Source organism: Bufo bufo, chromosome 5 (genome assembly GCF_905171765.1).
Source record: "Bufo bufo chromosome 5, aBufBuf1.1, whole genome shotgun sequence".
NCBI classification, from domain to species: domain Eukaryota; kingdom Metazoa; phylum Chordata; class Amphibia; order Anura; family Bufonidae; genus Bufo; species Bufo bufo.
Window position 1 is genome coordinate 173,812,416 of NC_053393.1, and position 23,657 is coordinate 173,836,072.

The 23,657-nt window shown below is 42.9% G+C and overlaps 1 protein-coding gene across 5 annotated transcripts in view; it reads left to right on the top strand.

Moving 5' to 3' along the window:
- The window catches only part of ANKRD12 (ankyrin repeat domain 12), a 122,666-nt gene that overhangs the window by 65,790 nt on the left and 33,219 nt on the right, over positions 1 to 23,657 (top strand). For all 5 annotated transcript variants that reach the window (XM_040432030.1, XM_040432029.1, XM_040432031.1 and 2 more), the window contains 5 exons: positions 6,499 to 6,645; positions 7,844 to 8,044; positions 9,200 to 9,342; positions 15,527 to 15,674; positions 18,643 to 23,153. In XM_040432030.1, coding sequence (XP_040287964.1) covers positions 6,499 to 6,645; positions 7,844 to 8,044; positions 9,200 to 9,342; positions 15,527 to 15,674; positions 18,643 to 23,153 — 5,150 coding nt within the window. The remainder of the gene's footprint in view (positions 1 to 6,498; positions 6,646 to 7,843; positions 8,045 to 9,199; positions 9,343 to 15,526; positions 15,675 to 18,642; positions 23,154 to 23,657) is intronic.

The following is a 23,657-nucleotide window of genomic DNA, read 5'->3' on the forward strand; positions in this document are numbered from 1 at the left end:
TACGTGGTCCTTGTGTCGTGCACATCTCCTGGACCAACCGTGGCTTCCCAAACCTTGACTGACTGCATCTTTGTGATTTATGACACAGTCACCTCCGGTCTGATGGCGGGTCTCTTGTACTGTACTCACATGATTGCACTGTGCACTCCGTCTAGGCTTGATATTTTCTCCGGTATATAACTTGCAATCCACTAAAAAGAAAATGACAGCAGCCTTGTGAAAAGGGCCTTGTAAGAGCAGCTTTCACTGAGCGTTCCTCATAAACATCTCCTTCACATGTCTGCAGGCATCAGTGATCTCTCAATAGTCCTGTAGCTTTGGTCAGCATACAGAGTGTGTGCCATCTAGTGGCCACAACTATGAGAAACAACCCAAAGTACAAAGTGTATGATTTGTGAAACCATATTCAGTTTGAAAATAAAAACCAAAGTCCCTTTTGAAGTTAAAAATACCCCTAGTCAAAGACTGATAGGCTGACCAGTATCCGATCAGATACTTGCATGTATACTCCCATCAGAAATGGTTTCTCAATATTGATAGCAAACAATATCAAACAAATGTTTTAAGAATTTCTGGCTGTTTTTCATTTCGGCAGTGCAATGCCATTAAAAATAAAGTACAATTTCTATTGTAAAAAACTATCTCCAGAACTCGGAGAAGTTGGAATTGAACCCAAATTTGGGAAATATTTTTTTTTACAATAGAAATTAATTTATGAAGTTATTATGCGAAGTCTCGAGATACTTCGCGAAATAATAACTTCGGCTCATAGATACATTCTAATACTGTACGGAGCTCGTATGTTTTATGCAAAATGACTTGCTCATCCCTACTGATGACCTAACCTCAGAATAGGTCGTCAGTATCTGATTGGTGGGGGTCCGACACCCAGAGCCCCCGCTGATCAGCTGATTGAGAAGGCAGCCAGTGACATCACGCCCTTTGATCACATGACTTCGGTGCTACTCAGCCCTATTAAAGTGAATGGGGCTGAGCTGCGATTCCAAGCACAGCCGCTATACAAAGTACGGTGCTGTGCTTGGTGAGCAGGGAGAAGGCTGCGGTGCTCACGGGAGTGCTGGTGCCTTCTCAAACAGCTGATCAGCTGGGGTCCCTGTTGTCGGACCCCGGCCATTCAGATACCGATGACCTATCAAAAGGATAGATTATCAGTAAAAAAATAAATGAATCTCGGAAAACCCTTTTAAACCTGATCTGCCACTTCTCTGCCCAAGCCTCCAATCTATCCCGATCCCTCTGCAGCAGTAATACTGTCCTCTTCTATGTCAATTACTTTACACAGTTTAGGCTACTTTCACACTGGCGTTTCTGGGTCCGCTTGTGAGATCCGTTTCAGGGCTCTCACAAGCGGCCCAAAACGCATCAGTTCAGCCCCAATGCATTCTGAATGGATAAGGACCCGTTCAGAATGCATCAATTTGGCTACATTTGGTCTCCGTTGCAATTTTGAGGCAGACACTAAAATGCAGCTTGCAGCGTTTTGGTGTCCGCCTGACGATGCGGATCCAAACGGATCCGTCCTGACTTACCATGTAAGTTAATGGGGACGGATCTGTTTTTCACTGACACCATATGGTGCAATTGAAAACTGATCCGTCCCCCATTGACTTTCATTGTAAGTCCAGATGGATCCGTTTTGACTTAGACTTTTATTTGAGTGAATAATGCAAACGATCCGTTATGAACGGATTCAAGCATTTGCATTATCGGTGCGGATACAAGATGGATCCGCACCGAACGCCAGTGTGAAAGTAGCCTTAGTCTCATCTGCAAACATTGATATTTTACCGTGCAAGCATTCTACAAGATCATTAATAAATATATTGAAGAGAATAGGGCCCAATACTGACCCCTGAGGTAGCCCACTAGTGACAGTGACCCAATCTGAGTGTGTACCGTTAATAACCACCCTCTGTTTTCTATCATTGAGCCAGTTACTTACCCACATACAGACATTTTCTCCCAGTCCGAGCATTCTCATTTTATATACTAACCTTTTATGTGGTACAGTGTCAAATGCTTCAGAGAAGTCCAGATATACGACATCCATTGATTCGCCGCTGTCAAGTCTAGAACTTACCTCCTCATAGAAACTGATTAAATTAGTTTGACATGACCGATCCCTCACGAAGCCATGCTGATATGGCGTTATTTGCTTATTTCATTGATGTGCTCCAAGATAGCATCTCTTAGAAAACCTTCAAACAGTTTAACCACGACAGATGTTACTTACCGGCCTGCATCAGGCATCACAAATGTGAAAGCCTCCGATGTAGATAGGTAATCCATTGTCAGTTTACTGCTGCTGTGAGGAGACAATGTTTTATTTCAAGATGCTTAATACTGGGTTTACATGCTCCAACCAGCAGGCAGTTATCGGGAAGAAAGCGTTCCTTCCCGACAGTCGGCTGCTCGTTAGTGCACCGTATGAGGAGGATCGATGGCTGCTGCTGTAGCTGCAATGTTTCTGGGCAGCAGAGTTCTGTTTGTGCTGCTGTAGTGGAGTCACTCATCCCCTTGCCTCTCTGGTCGCAGTGACTGGTCTGTCTGTAAAAGTCCAAACAAAAGAGGGAGTTACAGGGGTTGTCAGACTGTGCAGGGACCCCCTTCCTAACTGGTAACACTCAGATGGTCTTTTATTGCAGACTGCTGGCATAAACTTCTAGTAGAAATAATAGAGGACGCACAGTATGGAGTCCTAAGAATAGATGCTCCAGAATTGTCATTACATGGGGCATACAAGTAGTTACTACAACAGTCAGGAGAGGTGACGGCTCCTCTTTACGTGGGTTTGTAAACCTCCTAGTGTGCGTGCCGCCATGTACTGCCCATGCCACATTCCACAAGCTCTTTACGTGCCAGATATTGTGTAACCATCGCTTGTCATGTTTTCTGCCTCAAAGCTAAACGTGCTGGGACAAGAATTGACGTTTTTTGATCGGATACTGTTTCTTAAAAGGAAACCATTTCAAGATTTTTGCGATTCACTCAGTAGGTGGCATCTGTAGGACGGCAGAATGTGTGTTACTGGGTGATTTAATTAGGATGTTATAGTGACTTCTGCCCTCTGTGGAGAAGTGCCTGGGCTCTGCATGAAGCCAGTTTACCACTCAGCACATATCCCACTGAGAACAAGAGGCTAAAATCTGCTGAAAAGGCAATTTGCCATGTTTTTTGTCTGCTTATTGGGAATAGTCCTAAATATATGTGATGGGTATGAATAGCGCTATACAGACCTTGTGTCGTGAGGATGAATACATCATTTTGTCACCTGCCAAAAAGACATGGGTCATCAGAAAATGACCTATTGGTTAAATCATATTTTGATGTTTAACATATTTGTGAACAATTTTAAACAAAAAAAAAAACATAAGATCCTGCGGTTTTCACACTGGCCACTAAATGATGAGATTTCAGCATTTAGGATATAATAAATATAAATGTTATCCAAAGATTTGGGTTATATGCCATAACAAGATTCTTCTGCATTTACAATAGCCGATTTTTTGAAATTGAGGCCAAAAAATCCTCGATGCAGTTTCCCTGCATTGAGGATTCGTTTAAATCACATGACCACGGAGCGGGAGTGAAATGAAGCTTCTCGCTCACCGCTGCATGGTCTCCGGACTCGGCACCGCGCTGCAGGGCCTTGCGTTCACATATCGTCAGCGCACTGGCTGACGCTGTGTGTGACGTCAGGTCCCAGTGCATGCTGGGATTAAGACGCGTCTCCTGCGGACTCCATGTGTCAGCGCACGCCGCACTGCCAGGAAAGGTAAGTATAAAGTTAGCAGCACCAGGGGCGCGCGGGGGGGGGGGTTTGATGGATGGAAGGAAATGGGGACACCTGTGATTTGGCAATGGCATGTATAAAGTTATTGGTGGAGGGGGGATGGGTTAATTGGGGCACCTGTGATTTGGCAATGGCATGTATAAAGTTATTGGCGGGGGGAGACAGTCATTTGGCAATGGCATGTATAAAGTTATTGTGAGTGGGGGGGGGTGAGAGGTTAATGGAGGCACCTGTGATTTGGCACGTATAAAGTTATTGGCGGGGGGAGAGAGGGGTTAATGGGGGCACCTTTGATTTGGCATGGAGGGGCTGATCTGGGGGAGTGGGGGACATGGTGGATGGCATGGAGGCACTAGGGAAGGGGGACGTTATGGTAGCCAGTGAACTCTGGTAGTCTGTTCATTGACTATAATGTGGTCCAAGGCCATTTGGCCATGTTTCAGCATACATGCTGGGTATCGCCCAAAGTAGGGTTGTTGCGGGTATCGAAATATCGATACCCAATTGATACTTTTGTCCTCGTTTCGATACGATACCGGGATTTGACAGTTATTGATACTAGGCTGCCCTACTGCGCAGCCTAGCATCAGAGTACATGGAGCGTGCTGCTGTCAGCGACACTGCCAATAAAGAGAGGGAGGGGCGGGCACTCTGCGCCACCAATGATAGTTAGCCTTTAAGACAGGAGGCAGGTGCTGGCAGCAGAATCACATAGCCGCAATCAGCGGCAGTGGCAGTTAACCCCACCCAGTATTAAAATTATTGGTGGCGCAATGCACACCCCCCCCCCAGTATTAAAAACATTTGTGGTGCAGTGCGCCCCCCTCAACCCCCGCCCAGTATTAAAGTCATTGGTGGCAGTGGAAGTTCTGATCGGAGCCCCAGCAGTGTAATCCTGGGCATCCGATCGGTCACCATGGCAGCCAGGACGCTACTGAAGTCCTGGCTGCCATGGTAATCTCCCTGCTGCTGTGTGTACTATGCACAGGGCAGCAGGGAGAGTGTGAAGTCCTATTCACCCTAATAGAGCTCTATCAGGGTGAATGGGACAAGGGATGAAAAGATCCCAGGTTCTAGCCCCTAAGGGGGCTAATAGTTATAAAATAAAAAGTAAAAAAAAAACACCTAAATATTAAGTATAAATCACCCCAATTTTACATATAAAATAAAATATATAAACAATAAATAAATAAGCATATGACATATTGCCATGTCTGAAAAGTCCAAACTATTAAAATATTTAAAAAATCTCCTATGCGGTGAATGCCGGAACAGAAAAATTTAAAATAAAAACTGCGCCATTCGCCATTTTTTTTAAAAAGCGGAATGCAAGTGGCTTTTTTGGTGTTCTATTTTTTTCGCGTGGTATCTAGTATCACAATACTTTTTTATGGTATCGAAATTGAATCAAAATTTTGGTATCGCAACAACCCTGAAGCTTTTTTCTTTTTTTTTCTTTTGTCCGGCCAAAACAGTAGTATCCAGCTATTCCCGATATGGTACATTCTGGCTGCTCTTCTGACAGAATGTATATTGCAGCTGTGAAAGAAGCCTTATGTGGGTGCAGTTATGTGCTATAACACTGTAAGAAATAAAAATATTGTTTTTATAAAGAAATACGTTATTTTAAGAAGGTTTTTCTTATTAGGTTACTTTATTAATCGTAAAAAAATAATCGATAGAATACTCTATTACTAAAATATTCGTTTACTGCAGCCCAAAGCCTAACCTACATGGATGATTTATGGTAGTAAGATTAAAAAAAGAATTTTTGCATATGCAATCATGAGTTACAAGAAATATATATATTATGACCACTAGCTAATATCCAGAGTAACCACTGTGCGCAGCATGGACAGCAGCTAGACGGGCTTTGAGTGACTCAATAAGGTCCTGGTAGGTTGTCGCAGGTATCTGGAGCCATGCTGACAGCAGCAGTGATGGCCAGTTCGCATTGTTCGCCCTGTGCCATCTTTTTTCACAAGTCCGGCGAGGCACAGGTAAGCCCTTACCTGTGCCTGTGCCGCGAGCCGGTCTGAAATCAAATGCGGTCACCGGGAGCAGGCAGTTCCGAGAACAGCCGCCGGGGGCCTTCATCGGGCTGTTCTTGGAACTGCCTGCTCTCGCTGACCGCATTTGTTTCAGACCGGCTCCTGACACAGGCACAGGTAAGGGCTGACCTTTGCCTCGCCGGACTTGTGAGAAAAGATGGCAGCCCGCATGTGTTCGCATCCGAGCACCGGGGGGGGGGGGTGTATGGGGGAGGTTCCATAGAGCGATCAGTATGATCGGGGTGGTCACACAGATGGATGCTCAATTGGGTTCGAGCTTGTGGAATTAGGGACAAGGGTAGTAGCTGAAAGTATTTTTCATGCTCCTCCAACCAATGCTGGACATTTCTAGTCATGTGACATGTCGCATTCTCTTGCTGGAAGATCCCTTCTGCCCCGGGGAAGACAAACGGCATGTATGGGTTGTATGTGATCTGCAAGGATGGATTCCTACCCTAATCGGTTGAGGCCCAGAGAATATCACGGAACCATTCCCCAGACCATAATGCTGCCACCACCAGTTTGTGTTCTTAAAATAAATATTCAGAAAGTAGTAAAATCTGCATGGCTTGTAAATACAAAAATGAAGATCGTGCAAACGTTTATAACTGGTTTGTCTACTGCGCTTTTCAGAGAAAGAAGGACCGGAGAAAAAAAAGATGAAAAAGGAGTCCGGAAGCAAAAAATCTACTCCTGTCAATATCCTCTTTGGTTACCCCTTATCTGAGCGAAAGCAGATGGCTCTGCTCATGCAGATGACTGCCAGAGACAACAGCCCAGGTAAAGCCTGCCAACGTGAATGGGCATGCAGCTCAGACAGAATGATGTTTTACCCTGATACACCATTGTTCTGATAGTCTTCACTTTTTGATACCGGTTGTTAATTGGGTCATCAAACCTTGACAACCCAAAGTGATCTATTAGGACATATGGATGGCTCTGTATAAATCAGTGTAGTTGACTGCACTAATCTGGTGTTTCAGACCAACAAAGGTCAAAAGGACGTTCTTTTGACCTGTGTCAAGTGAATGGGAGCCAATGTTCACATTTGACGCATAAACCTGGAGCTGACCTGGCATGCACCTAATGTACACATGCATTCTGAGCTTCCACTTAATATCTAATAGCCAGAAGTTGTCCGTATTCAAATCCACAGCAGTACAAGGATTACCGGGATGGCATGTTTTTTTTTTTCTTTTTCTATTTTAGTTAGGGGATGTCCCAGCTAGTCTGTTATAATTACTAACCACTGTCCTTTCCAGTTGGGTCATGATGTGTATAAACGTGCTAGGCTACTTTCACACTTGCGTTCAGAGAGGATCCGTCTGGTGTCTGCACAGACGGATCTTCTCCTATAATGCAGACGTTTGGATCCGTTCAGAACGGATCCGTCTGCATTATAGCTTAGAAAAAATTCTAAGTGTGAAAGTAGCTTCAGACGGATCCGTCCAGACTTTACATTGAAAGTCATTGGGGACGGATCCGTTTGAAAATTGAGCCATATTGTGTCAACTTCAAACGGATCCGTCCCTATTGACTTACATTGTATGTCTGGACGGATCCGTTTGCCTCCGCACGGCCAGGCGGACACCCGAACGCTGCAAGCAGCGTTCGGGTGTCCGCTTGCTGAGCGGAGCGGAGGCTGAACGCTGCCAGACTGATGCATTCTGAGCGGATCCGCATCCACTCAGAATGCATTGGGGCAGTACGGATGCGTTCGGGGCCGCTTGTGAGCCCCTTCAAACGGAGCTCACAAGCGGAGCCCCGAACGCTAGTGTGAAAGTAGCCTTACCTGTAACATCCCGCACACCGAGCATGGGATACTGGACTCAAATAAAAAAGGAGGGCATTTAGGGGAAGTTCAGATGTGACTTAAAATAATTGTAAGCCTGTTGAAAAGCCCTAGCTATGAATGTTCAGTTTGTGTGTCCAGTCTGTAGGACTGATAATAATTTCATGTGGCCGTTCTCATCCACAGACTCTACCCCAAATCACCCTTCACAAGCCACACCAACTCCGAAGAAAACGCCAACATCCTCCACAAGACAAAAAGACAAAGTAAATAAAAGAAATGAACGCGGAGAAACTTCATTGCACATGGCAGCTATACGAGGAGACATAGGTCAAGTGAAGGAGCTTATTCGTCTTGGTGCAAATGTCAATGTTAAAGACTTTGCAGGTAATCCTAAAAATATGATGGGACAGACATAAATGTGTGTGTATTGGATATTAATCAGATTGTCGGTTTACCCTTTCCTAAATGTATGACCTCTGGGGGGTCCCTAAGTACCCTGTGTGAATTATTATGCTGTGGAGCGCATGTGTGACCCCCACTCCACTGCTTCACTACCCAGTACATCGCTTGGCTATCTGATAGTCCCATATAAGGGAACGGAGCAGTGGTTATGCAATCGCTGCACTGGTGTACTCCACCGATCAACTGATTGAGAAGGCACCGCCACTCCTGTGATTGCCGCTGGCTTCCCAAACACAGCACTGTACATTATATAGCAGCTGTGCTTGGTATCGCACTTGGTATCGCCCCATTCACTGCTCCTATGCCACATGACCGATGAACGTGTCTTCACTGGCCTAGGAAAAGCTGAGAGAAGGTCGCAGTGCTCACAGGAGCACCAGTGCCTTCCTAAACCTGCTAATCGGCGCAGGTCCCAGGTGTCCGACCCCCACTGATCAGATACTGAGGACAGGTCATCAGTTATAATCTCTTTAATGGCAAAGTTCTGCTTGCATTGAAAATTGAGTTATCGTTCCCCTCAAGGTGTGGAGCGGGTCTGCAACATCTAAGGATTTGCTCACAACCGTTCTTTATGCACAAGAATTGAGTGCACTCTGCGAGTACCAAGACACTTAGGATAAATGTGCCAGGTGCTATAAATAAATGCATTATCTTTGCAAGGAACCAGAGGAAATGGAGTAGGGTAGAACAATTGAGGTCACAACGTGATTAACTCTTGCCAGTTGTACATAAGTAATAAACAAAAGCCATCTACATCTCATATGCACTGGAGGATCCATTAGAGCCTCCGTTGAAGATTCCATCAAAAATACAGGACAGAATGGTGAAGCATGCTGTGCTGTTTTGTCCAGGAAGATGGCAGGCTCCCAAACGGTAACCCTACTGACCCCATTAAAGTCAGTGTGGTTTGTCGGCAGCCATTTTGCTCAGTTATGTACCGCATCCGGCACTTCCGTTCTCTTTGTTGTTCTGCTCCTACAGCAGAAAGGACGCTGTCAGAACAACAGCCTGAATTTGTGTTTGTTCCCATTACAGTAACTAAATAATTGTGGAAAATAAAATTGCCCTTCTTTTCAGGTTGGACACCGCTACATGAAGCTTGTAATATGGGATATTATGATGTCGCAAAGCTTTTAATCGCGGCTGGAGCTGATGTAAATACCCAAGGGCTGGATGATGATACACCTCTTCATGACGCAGCAAGCAGTGGGCACAGAGACGTAAGTAATTCACAGCTTTCCATCTTCATGAAATGCACTTATGCAGATTAGCGCTGTTTTTCCCAGGGAATCAATGGAAGCCATCAATGGGCCCTATTATAAGTCAGCGGTGTCTGACTTTCAGCATAGATGTTGGCAGAGCATACGTTAATGTAATTTATTCTAGCAAAGTACCCTACAGTGGGTATTGCCGTTATTTGCTGTACTATCAAACAATCTGGTCATAAATTGCTGTACTGATTGCCATCTGTAATCCGGTTATTTCACACATTTGCACAGCGCCGTATGTGTTACTTCTATGAATGTCTGGGCGCCTGTTCAGAGTGTGGCCTGGCCACGGGATCCAAGTGGCAAGTACAAGCGCAGGCCGTCAATTAGCAGGGTGTAATTAGTTATATTTGTATTCAGGCTTTTGATGATAAGTAAACGCTTTATCACGTCTAGTGAGCAGTGATATTTCATGTTTTGACATAATTTATTTTGAGTTAAATAACAAAATGTAGGTAACTTTTTTTTTTTTTAGTCACCTGTATTCAGTCACTTGGCTTATGATAACAAAGGTTTGTTGATTTTATAACGGGTAGGTAGTTGTACTATTCCAGCCCAATAAAAAAAATCTGACCCATGGGCTTATACTCACCTTGCCGATCTTCTCCCACTACCATTCCGAGGATGCTTGGTCACCGGCTGGCATCTTAACACAACAGGGAATGCCTCTTAGTCAAATCGCTGGCTGAGGCAGGTCGTGGCCACAGCCAGTAATTGGCCCAGCCATTTCCAGTATATGGAGTGTCAGCTCACTTTTCTTTTTTTTTTTTTTAACCCTTTGAAGATCATGGGACTTTTTTTTTTTTTTTGATTATTTTTTTTTTTTTTTTTAAATGGGCACTACTAAATGCATGTGACCAGGCAGTAACAGCTAAATGCAGGGCCACACCTGGACTTGCTCCTTGAAACAAAGGTGCAGACCAGTTGTATTCTGGCGATTGGCAGTAAGCACTGCTGAAGCCGCCCCTTTGGTAGCTCCCTATAAGGTGCTTATGAAGTACACAGTACAATGTTTTCCAGAATATTGGAAATTCAAGTCCATGTTATGATCAACTTTTTCGTGAAGCTTTCTAATGGAACCATTTACGGTTGCATACAGTCCAGTGGGAAGAGGGGAAAAAAATCCAAATGGGGGTAGAAATGCATTTTAATGTTGAAAAAAAAATTAAAAGTTTGGAAAAAAGTTTTTGTGCAGGATGAAGCGACCAAAAAAAGGCAAATGGTCCATTTTGACTTTTTTTCCATTTCACCAATTGCTGTGAGAAAAATATAGTATTAATGGTAATAGTATTGGGTGATTTGACACTGTTTAATACTGTAGTTCCCCTAGGGAACTTTAACAAGCAATCATTATACTATGTTCCTACTACATTATGTTCCTATGGAGCCCTGCCACAAGCAAACTCTCCATAGGAACCTATGTGCAGCAGCCTCAGGTTCCTATGGAAACAGAGGCTGCCGCACACACCATCCGACTCCCCCGATCCTCGCTAGGGGAAGCCAGTGTACATCTAGCAGCTTTGTGACATGTAATTAATAAAAAACGATCTGATTAAAAAAAGAAAGAAACAGCAGATAGGTGGTGGTGGAGTTGTCAGACCACTGAAGATCATATATTGAGAATGGGGCCATCAATCTTAAAATCCCAGAAAACCCCTTTAAAACTCTTATAAGCTCAGATTGCTGTTTTTAAATCCAAAACCAGTAGTGAATTTAAAAAAGAGGAGAATTTGTTTCTGTCCTTTATACTTTCTCTCCTTTTATGATTCTCTCCTGATTTTGGCTTCAAAAACTGCATAAAAAAACCTGAGCATGTGGCTGTAATATATATTCTATTGTGTCTGCGCCGAAATTTTTTTAAAATGTGGCTCACCTTGGCACAATTTTGGTGCGGTTGGACACATCTAGGTTTTCCACCCTTTTTTCTGACATGCTCCATAAGGGAACAGGGGATTTACGGGAAAGGAGGCAGGGCCTAAGGTGCACTGTTTTGTGCCAAAATGTCACCATAATTCTGATGTAAAAATCTGTCTCAAACTAAGCCAACCAATAGTTGTAGAGTCAGAGTGAAGTGTCCGTCCCTGCACCACATTTATCTTCCAGCCGGAGCCCCTGTGATACATCTGGTGCAGGTCTAGACAGTCCGTCTACGTTTATGCCCCAGTGTTTCTTTGCCATTTTAACCAAACAACTGTTTTGAGTCTAAAAGTTATAGCTTAAGCAATTCTTGGGACACACAGATAAAACAGCACACACAGGGCTCCAGATGGCAACCAAAATGGTCGCCAATGTGACTTAGAATTTACAAATGTCGACAAGACTTTTTAGTCTTGTCGCCATTTGCGACTAGACCCGCCGCCGCAGCTCTGCAGTTGAATACAGCGGCGGGCACAGGAGATGGTAGTTCTCTTCCCCGCCGCCGCCGATGTTCTTCTCAGCAGCGCAGTGGAGAAGGAGTCTCTCCCTCCCCCCTGTGCTGCTGCCGCCGCCAATAAGAAGAGGGACAGGAGGAGGAGGAGGGGAGGGGCTGTGGCCACTGCGCCACCAATGAAGATAACTGACCTGTTACAAATACAGGAGGCGGGTGCCGGAATCAAATAGCTGGCACCCGACCTCTATGACAGGGAGCTGCGATCAGCGGCAGTTAAACCCTCAGGTACCGCACCTGAAGGGTTAACTCAACTGTCGCTGATCAGAGCTCCCTGTCATAGAGGGAAATGTGACTGAAAGCATTTGTGAGACGGATCCGGATGCGGATCCATCTCACAAATTCATTGCAAGAACGAATCCATCTCTCCACTTGTCATGCGGACAGACGGATCAGTCTTGTATGCGCAGACTGGAAGGACGGATCCGGCACTAATACATTCCTATGGGGAAAAATGCTGGATCCGGCATTCCGGCAAGTCTTCAGGTTTTTTTTCGCCGGAGATAAAACTGTAGCATGCTGCGGTTTTATCTTTTGCCTGATCAGTCAAAAAGACTGAACTTAAGACATCCTGATGCATCCTGAACGGATTACTCTCCATTCAGAATGCATAGGGATATACCTGATCAGTTCTTTTCCGGCATTGAGCCCCTAGGACGGAACTCTATGCCGGAAATGAAAAACGCTAGTGTGAAAGTACCCTAAAATATTCAGTTTAAATCCCCCCTTTCCCAATTTTACATATAAAATATATAAACAATAAATAAATAAACATATTACATAGCGCTGCGTCCGAAAAGTCCAAACTATTAAATTATTAAAAAATATCTCCTATGCGGTGAGCGCCGTAACAGAAATAAATAAATAAAAAGCATGCGATTCGCTATTTTTTAGTCACCTTGTCACCCCAAAAAATAGGATAGGACTGTTCTATTATGGGCCAAACGTTTCATAAAATGCAAAATGCACGCGGCTTTTTTTGGTGTGTTTTTTTTTTTTTTTGTGTGGTATTGAGTATCGCAATACTTTTTTATGGTGACGAAAGCGAATCAAAATTTTGGTATCGAAACAAGCCTACGCCGATCTGTTCGGCGTAGTGTTGTCACGATACCAAAATTTAGATTCGGTTTCGATTTGGCGACTAAAAATGTAATTTGGCTCCAAAATTTTTCAGTTCAGGAGCCAATGGCTACTAGGTATTTTTTTAGTCTGGAGCACTGACAATGACCCGTTGTATCCTGACATTTGTAGTCTCCATGTTGTACACTGTTATGTGATCACTGTTGGGCGGCATTTATGCTATTTTATACGCGTGTCCCAAGAAGAACAATTGCTATGACTAAGAACCATTTGTGGATTTGAAATGTGTAAGCCGAGGTTTAGTTTGGATCTGCACTCCATGACTTTATTGTGGAAGTAAAGATTTTCAGGGACATTAATCAAACCTATACCACTATTGTGGCGTAAAAAGGTTGCAAATGATGGTGCGGGATTTGTGACCTTTCACTTCTATTGGCACTTTTCAGAAGTGGGGAGAAAAGTGAGTGGGAGGAGCGGGGGCAGTAACTGCTCATAGCTGGTGCAGATTTGAATTTCTGGCACACAAACTGCCAAATGTATTAAGAGGCCAATGAACTTTAATACTAAGACTGGCTTTTGCAAAGCCAATCTTACTATATCTGCTTCTTTGTTTTTTAACTATTTTTTCGGATGCAGGAAAATCCTCTACAGGCAAAAACTGCATATGATGTAGCCAGCAGCCTAAAGTTCTATACCTGTCCACCGTGCAGTCTACACACCTCGGAGTGACCAGCAGGACTTGTACATACCTATATGTTATATTTTATATGGTCTCCAAACTGTTAGAGCATACCAGACACTGATACTAGACATCACTGGGACAATCACATTGCCAGGGCTGACACTGCAGTTATCACCAGAGGCGGAATGGGAACTTAAAGTGGCCCTGGAAAACAAACCTACAAGTGGCGCCAGCAGTACTGTAGTGCAGAACCAGATACCACAGTGCAGCACAATATACTGCTCCAGCAGAACCAAATACCACAGTGCAGCACAATATACTGCTCCAGCAGAACCAGATACCACAGTGCAGCACAATATACTGCTCCAGCAGAACCAAATACCACAGTGCTGCACAATATACTGCTCCAGCAGAACCAGATACCACAGTGCAGCACAATATACTGCTCCAGCAGAACCAAATACCACAGTGCAGCACAATATACTGCTCCAGCAGAACCAAAACCACAGTGCAGCACAATATACTGCTCCAGCAGAACCAAATACCACAGTGCAGCACAATATACTGCTCCAGCAGAACCAAATACCACAGTACTGCACAATATACTGCTCCAGCAGAACCAGATACCACAGTGCAGCACAATATACTGCTCCAGCAGAACCAAATACCACAGTGCAGCACAATATACTGCTCCAGCAGAACCAAATACCACAGTGCAGCACAATATACAGCCCCAGCAGAACCAAATACCACAGTGCTGCACAATATACTGCTCCAGCAGAACCAGATACCACAGTGCAGCACAATATACTGCTCCAGCAGAACCAAATACCACAGTGCAGCACAATATACTGCTCCAGCAGAACCAAAACCACAGTGCAGCACAATATACTGCTCCAGCAGAACCAAATACCACAGTGCAGCACAATATACTGCTCCAGCAGAACCAGATACCATAGTGCTGCACAATATACTGCTCCAGCAGAACCAGATACCACAGTGCAGCACAATATACTGCTCCAGCAGAACCAGATACCACAGTACTGCACAATATACTGCTCCAGCAGAACCAAATACCACAGTGCTGCACAATATACTGCTCCAGCAGAACCAGATACCACAGTGCAGCACAATATACTGCTCCAGCAGAACCAGATACCACAGTACTGCACAATATACTGCTCCAGCAGAACCAAATACCTCAGTGCAGCACAAAATACAGCCGCCCGCACTACAGTATGAAATTGTATGAACGTCCTGAAGATGGCACTACAGTTGAATTCAAGAGGGCACCTGCGGCTGCAGGGCAGATGCCTAAATGCCTGATGCTCCCAAATTAATTAATTCTGGGCATCAGATCTTTATGTACCTGACTGGCGGCAAAGAGGTGGGCTTGGGCCGCCTTCTGGGTATCGGCCCACCAGGAAATTTCGCTGTAGGATCTATGGCCAGTCTGCCATGGTTATCGCTGGTGGTGGTGCTTCAAGGATTAAATGGCCGGTACTATGTTATTGAGTTAATAAGAGGGCTGAACGAGTGTGGAACCCATTGTGAATATTCACGAGCAGCCAGTTTAACATCATAGATAAAAGTCAGGACTGCTGCATAGTATGGAATCACAGTCGCACAGCAGCCTATATGCTTCTATGGAAATTGCTAATAAAGATGCATAAAGATTTTGGTGACAAGCGTTCTTGACAGAACATGTACTGTATGGAGCAGACTAAGCTTACTATATGATAACCTGATCTGCCAGACTTTATTATACACAGCCTGTAGCTTTCAAGATATAAATGTCAGATAAAATCAATGTTGATGCCAAGCAAGCTGCACGTTGTGTCTTTTATTTTCCATAGCATTCTGGTTATATATGAGTCTGAATGCGTCTTTGAATGACACATTCACTGTGTACTCCTACATATTCATTCTTTGTTATAATAATGCAGATTGTGAAGCTACTTCTCCGTCATGGTGGAAATGCGTTCCAGGCCAACAAACATGGTGCTCGGCCAATTGATGTGGCTGAGACAGAAGAGCTTGAACAGCTACTGAAGCGAGAAGTGCCCCTTTCTGATGATGATGAAAGTTATACTGGTATGCAAAACTTTTGTTTGTGTGTTTTTGTGTCTTTAAAATATTGTGCAGCAGGCAAAAGAGAAATCATTCTTTTTAAATATTATATATATATTTTTTTTTATTTGAAGTCCAGCACTCCTATCTGTCCTGAACTGGTACAAACAACTAAAACAGGAGGAAATTTATGAAATGAGGCTTCCATTATGGTACTGTTCTATCTACACGGCAGTGCAAGTGTGCTTTTAAAGGGGTTTTGTCACGAAACATATTCTACATTTTTCACACCGGCACCTTGATCTGAATACTTTAGTAATTGCATGTAATTAAAAAGTTAGCATTGCCAGTGTGCTATTCAATAAAAATCTGTATGGCGCCAACTGCTGTTTATTTTCCTTATTTTTTTGTCCGTCTCACTGAACTGTTTGAACGTGCTCAATTTAAATCTTCAACTTCCACCAGCCATATGTTCTGTTAGAAGCTGTGGCAGTTACAGGGAGAGAGCTGCAGCAGGAAGGACACACCCCCTGAGCTGCCAGCCTGAAGGTAAACTAGCAGAGCAATTGGAGCAGTGAATGTGGAGATCTCTGGACCCATGTGAGGTACAGGGCTGGTTCTAGCTTTGTTAGAAAGGTATTGTCGTGTACTATATGGTGCCCGATTTTCATTTTTTCATTCAATCATGGCATAACCCCTTTAATTGAAGTTTGAACTGTTTCCTACTACAACTTGAAGAATAATCTAAAACACCTCTCCATATTTGTTAGCCAAAACTGCCTCCTTTAGCTGTGTTGGCTTTGTCTCCACAAGACATGAAAGTGTCTAGCTCCCTCTAGCTTCCTAGGCCGGGAAAGCTATAAGTTTGTTTTGACAAAGGGGTTATCCGAGGCTGGAAATTATTTCCCCATACGCCCTATACCCTTACACTGATTCTACTTACCTGGTCCCTGCACTGCTGTCACTGCTTCTCACCGTGTACGGATGAGAACATCCGATGTCGGGTGGTGGGGGGCTTTGAGCAGCCAATAGCAGACAGGGACGAGCCTCCCTAGCATTGCGGGTGACGCCTGCCATTGGCTGCTCCCCCCCGACACCATCTGTTTTCATCTGCGCACGGTGAGAAGCAGCGGCGACTAGGAGCGCTGCAGGGGAGCCAGGTAAGTATAATCAGTGTGAGGGGCCTGGGCGTATTGGGGGGCATTTCCAGCCTCAGATAACCCCTTTGAGATTATGCATTCTCAAAACCAGCAATGTTAAAGATTTATTTACAGTGGAATGTAATTTGAAATGGATAGTTGCGCTGAATGAAACTGTGCAATATATTATCATACAGTGCAACCGATAAGCAAGCAGGGGATAACACAATCACTTGCTGGTGAACTATGTCCAACTATGTTGGAGCAAAATCAAAGAAAGGAGAAGGATTTCATTACACACAAGATACACATACAGTTGTAAGAAAAAGTATGTGAACCCTTTGGAATGATATGAATTTCTGCACAAATTGGTCATAAAATGTGATCTGATCTTTATCTAAGTCACAACAATAGACAAGCACAGTCTGCTTAAACTAATAAACACACACAGAATTAAATGTTACCATGTTTTTATTGAACACACCATGTAAACATTCACAGTGCAGGTGGAAAAAGTATGTGAACCCTTGGATTTAATAACTGGTTGAACCTCCTTTGACAGCAATAACTTCAACCAAACGTTTCCTGTAGTTGCAGATCAGACGTGCACAACGGTCTGGAGTAATTATTGACCATTCCTCTTTACAGAACTGTTTCAGTTCAGCAATATTCTTGGGATGTCTGGGGAATCGCTTTCTTGAGGTCATGCCACAGCATCTCAATCGGTTTGAGGTCAGGACTCTGACTGGGCCACTCCAGAAGGTGTATTTTCTTCTGTTTAAGCCATTCTGTTGTTGATTTACTTCTATGCTTTGGGTCGTTGTCCTGTTGCAACACCCATTTTCTGTTGAGCTTCAGCTGGTGGACAGATGGCCTTAAGTTCTCCTATAAAAAGGTCTTGATAAACTTGGGAATTCATTTTTCCTTCGATGATGGCAATCCCTCCAGGCCCTGATGCAGCAAAGCAGCTCCAAACTGTAAATGTGCAGCAATGTTTTTTTTTGGACAGCAGTGGCTTCCTCTGTGGTATCCTCCCATGAAATCCATTTTTGTTTAGTGTTTTACGTATCGTAGATTCGCTAACAGGGATGTTAGCATATGCCAGAGACTTTTGTAAGTCTTTAGCTGACACTCTAGGATTTTTCTTCACCTCATTGAGCAGTCTGCGCTGTGCTCTTGTAGTCATCTTTACAGGATGGCCACTCCTAGGGAGAGTAGCAGCAGTGCTGAACTTTCTCCATCTATAGACAATTTGTCTTACCGTGGACTGATGAACAGCAAGGCTTTTGGAGATACTTTTATAACCCTTTCCAGCTTTATGCAAGTCAACAATTCTTAATCGTAGGTCTTCTGAGAGCTCTTTTGTGAGAGGCATCATTCACATCAGGCAATGCTTCTTGTGAAAAGCAAACCCAGAACTGGTGTGTGTTTTTTATAGGGCAGGGCAGCTGTAAACAACACCTCCAATATCATCTCATTGATTGGACTCCAGTTGGCTGACACCTCACTCCAATTAGCTGTTGGAGATGTCATTAGTCTAGGGGTTCACATACTTTTTCCACCTGCACTGTGAATGTTTACATGGTGTGTTCAATAAAAACATGGTAACATTTAATTATTTGTGTTTTATTAGTTTTAGCAGACTGTGATTGTCTATTGTTGTGACTTAGATGAAGATCAGATCACATTTTATGACCAATTTGTGCAGAAATCCATATTATTCCAAAGGGTTCACATACTTTTTCTTGCAACTGTATAATTACTACTTAGCTGTTATTTTTTTATTCACACTCTTTTTATAAGAATAGTATGAATGCTTCTGATTCAGACCTTTTACCTGTATTCTCTTTCAGACTCTGAAGAGCCACACTTCACCAACTTGTCCAGTGTGGACGAGAATTTGGACTCCGAAGGAGACAAGGAGTCGCTCATTAGCGAAGCCAAGCCTCCTAAAGGGCCACCGTCTACTCCAGGTCTTGATGAATACGAATTTAAAGATGAAGAGGATGAAGATGATGATGATGATGATGATGACGACAATGATGATGAGGATGATGATACGGAAATCAATAAAATGTTGGAAGACAAGCATATGGTCAAGATTGACATGAAAAAGGAGAACACTGAAGAAAGTGAGAACTTTTATGTAAAAAAAGAGAAGATAGAGTTTCCAAAACTGTATAAAAATCGAAAAGCAAAATCTTCTCGGCTTTTGTTCACAAGCTCTGATAGTTCAGATGATGATTTGTTGCCTGAGAGAGTGGGACTGATATCAGAAAGCCTAAATTCTGACAGCCGACTGAAAGAATTCAGTGTTTTACAGGAACAGAAAGAGAAGGGTAAAGTTAAGAGGAAACTGAAAAATCAAAGCAAGAACAAGGAGAACAAGGAATTAAAACTTGAAAAAGATAAAAAGGAAAATGTTAAAGTGGTAAATCTAGTTATGAGCTCTGCTTTAGATTCATTAGACAAATCCAGAGATGAAGATGTATTTAGGAAGTCTTTGTGTACCAAGGATGAAGGGTCATTACATTTATTACAGATCACTTCGGGCAAATCCCCTAAGCATTCCTATACATTTATTGATAAGCAATCAACACCCCTAAAGCAAGAGAACAGTAAAATGTGTGTTTCACCTCCAGATGGATCAGAGTCCTCATTGCAACCAGACTTATATCGTTATGATCAGAGTCCTGACTCAGACTATGCACTGGAAAGTTCAAGCACCACATTTTCCAAGTATAAGGAAAAAAGTAAGCATCTAAAAGACTATTTTACAGAGTATGGAGAGAGGCCAGTTACTAAGTGCAAAGAAGATGACAAAAGCCTTTCATATGAGACCCCAGAATATATTGCTAAGAAGTCAGACAAGGAAGGCAAAGTACTAAAAAAACACAAAGTAAAACATAAAGAAAGGGAAAAGGACAAAGTTAAAAAAGAACCAGATGCTGAGAAGGAGAAAAGCAAACCGAGAGAGAACAATAAAAATGCACAAAGAAATATTGAGTTTGATAGAGAATTTTGGAAAGAGAATTTTTTTAAAAGTGATGAAAATGATGATGAATTTATGAGCAATGAATCCAAAACTGCACCAGTAGAAAAAAAAGCCAAACTGGAAAAAACTCCAATAAAGGGAGAAAAAGCACAAGAGAATCATGACCACAGAGAAAGTTGTAAGGATGATCTAGAGGAAACCAAAAAAAAGGAAAAAGATGGTAATAATCTTTTCTCTGAGAAAGACGCTGATCTGTTTCCACCAAATGTGCTTAACAAGGATGATTCTTCAAACTTGGAAAAAGAAGCAGAGTTAGAAAAAAAGGTAAGAGAAAAAACTGATAAAAGGTTGGCATTAAAAGAAAAGGACATAGATAAACTGGATAAAAAAAGTGCAGAGAAGGAGAGAAAAGCAAAGCAAGATCATAAATCTGATAGGGAGAAAATGGAAGTACACGATAACTCTGAAAAATGCAAAATCCATTTACAGTCTTTACAAAAAGAAAATGATAAAATTAAAAACTCATCTTCCAGTAAAGAAAAGTCTAAAGATAAATTTGAAAAAAAGGGTGACAGGACTGAAAAGGATAGGCATATTGGTGAGCAGAAAGCTTGTTCTGATAAAAAAATCAAACCATCTGAAAAAGATCTGGAAACAAACAAATTGGACAAAGGGAAACGTAGGGAGCGCGAATACAAAAAGAAAGAAAAGTCTAAGGAAGGAGAATATACTGCTGGGACTAGTGGGAAGCACAGTCAGGAGGACCGTAAGCAAGGTAGCAGTGAAAACGGCAAAATCCTGCACGAAAGATTGTCAGTAGTAAAGGATAAGAACAAAGAAGAGCAACAAAAAATTACAGATTACAAAGAACGAGACAGGAAAGATAAAGAAAAAGACATTGATCGATACAAAGAAAGAGACAAACATAAAGACAAAACACAAACTAATATATTGAAAATTAAACCAAAAGAGGCAGAAACTGAGAAATCTAAGCTAAAATTACAAATTATAAAAGATACACGACCTAAAGAGAAACGACTGGTTAATGATGACCTTATGCAAACTAGTTTTGAACGAATGCTTAGTCTCAAGGACCTAGAAATTGAACAGTGGCACAAAAAGCATAAAGAAAAAATAAAACAAAAGGAAAAAGAGAGGCTTAGGCATAGAAACAGTACAGACCTTGGTAAGATCAAGGGAAAAGAAAAGCAGAGACATGTACAAACACCTTCTAAGAGCAAAGAGCTGATGAGATCCAAAAGTTCAGAAACATCAGATGTCTGTACAAAAGAGAAGTTATTAAAGGATGCAACAAGCTGCAGGTCACAATCTGTAGATGGCAAGAATCTGATGCACACTGGAAAGACTCTTTTACTTTTAGAGAACAATAATTTTGCTAGGTCTCCCAGATCAGAGAGTGAAAAAACGGGTCTGAGCTCCAGATCAATATCTATGATTTCAGTTGCTAGTTCTGAGGATTCGTGTCATGCCACTGTGACCACTCCAAGAGCTACAATAGAGTATGATTCAGACTTTACACTTGAAGGTTCAGACTCTCAAATGTCATTCTCTCAGTCCCCATTTTTGCCAAGTGCAAAGTCACCAGCTGTTCATGAGCGAGAACTAGACAGCCTTCCTGAGTTGCCTGATCGTGTTAAACCAACTGTGACAAATAGACTTATCCCGAATTATCTCAGGTCAGTCTCGGTTGAAGATAGTAAGTTGGCAATAGGTGAATGCAGGCCTGTTGTAGAAGTAAGACGATGCAGTATGCCTGCTACTTTTGTGGAACAAATAAAGCCGCCTTCAGCAGTATTGGAAAGTACTTTACAGGATACGTTATCAGCAGCTCCATCACTGCCAAATAGCTGCCTGTCTCCTAAACCAGAAATATTATCATCAGAGAGTGATTTTGCCAGTACTATTTCAAATTGCCATCCTAGCAGTAGAAAGTCTTTGCCATTCAGTAAGACTCCTGGAGACTCGAATACTTTCAAGCCAGAAACGCACTTAAATTGTGAAGGATTCTCTGGTCATGTAGCAGATGGACCAGGCTGTCATACAGAGGCACCTTCAACTTTGCCAGAGACCGAAACCGCTAAATTGGTTTGTTCTGAGCACGAGTCTCCCGTCATTACTGAGGTTGGAAAACAAGGATCACATGATCCACACCCCCCTAGGCAAGAAAACTTAAAAACAGCTGCACAGAATGTTTCCATATTGCCTTCTACTACACCTTGCCCTAGTGTTACAAATGCATTAGCTTCTGAAACAGAGAGTTCCCCAAAATCGACTCAACTCGACAATTCTAAAGAAATACAGAACATTGTAGAGGAAGAGCAAATTTCATGTGCCAACACAAAATGTGCTGAAGGACAAGATATATTCGAGGTTGAACCAAAACTTTCTCAAGTGGAGAAAACTACAGTGTCCCCTGAACCATCTTTAGAAAATGTTCATCCAATTGAAAAGATAAAAATTATACTCTCAGACTGTGCTGTTGATAAAGTGCTAAAAGATGAGGAACAGGGGGACCCCCAAAGTAATGCTTCTGCAAAAGAAGCCATTTTGACAGATAAATCAATTGATTTGCAGTGTATTAGTAAGGAAAGCAAACCCCTATCCGAGCATGCGACACCTTCAGTAGCTAACCATAAAAGCAATTTCGACTTGGAAAGAACATTCCCAACAGAAGTCCCTAAAGACAGTTCTCCTATTCTAGTCAACCAATCTGTACACTCGAGAGATATGGCACCGAAAAAGGCTGAACAATTACAAAGTGCATCTGAAACGAATACCCTGTCGGTTCAAGAGGAGATGCAGAAATTCAGTCAGTCTATTAAAATGGAAGTGGATGAAAACGCAGAGCTGAAGACGGAACCACAAGAAATTCCACAGAGGATTACAAGAAACCGCGCTAATATGTTAGCCAATCAGAATAAACAGATGCAGGCATCCTACTCACATACTCCAGAAAAGGATGCGGTTGACACCTCCATAGCACTAAGAGGAAGGATTCGTTTATCTGAGGAGGATGATGTACAAGTACATCATCCACGGAAAAGGAAGATGTCACGTGTGCCTCAACCAGGTCTTGTCAATCCTTCAATACAACAAGCTAAAGAGAAGACGCAGCAGTCCTTAGCAGCTGTTGTAGATTCTCTGAAGCTCGATGATATTCAACCATATCAGTGTGAGAGGGCGAATCCGTATTTCGAGTATCTCCATATAAGGAAGAAGGTTGAGGAGAGGCGCAAGATGTTGTGTAGTGTTATCCCTCAGGCACCACAGTACTACGATGAGTATGTGACCTTTAATGGCTCCTATCTGTTGGACGGGAACCCCTTCAGCAAGCTTTGCATACCAACGGTAAGCCCCCTGGACAAATGATTTATTTTATATCATAATGGCTCCAAAATGGTCCCCAGTGTTTTCAGGAGAAGCTGTAAGTCCTGTTTTGCATCTTTGTTATACAGATCCAGCAGGCTTTTCCAGCTTTGCCGTAATTCCGCCTGGCTCCATTCACTATAATGAGGACTGGCGGAGATCCCACGTTTGCCGGGTTACGGCCGGATCTCTGCAAGTCCCCATTATAGTGAATTGGGCCAGCAGATGTCAGCATAGCATTCTGCAGTGCCGGATCCAGTCATCTCCTGCAGGCTGCTTCCTGCTGGAACAGCCTGACGAAAATGCCTAACGCTAATGTGAAACTAGCCTAAACGTACACAATGTAAAACAGTGGACACCACAAACCATGAGAGGACTGTTTACAATGTGAGGCTAATTTCACACTGCCCTGAACATGGTAGGCTTATGTTAGGCCCAGGAGAGGCAGTTCTGTTAGTGTTAGGTACCCAATTGCAGAAGCCACTT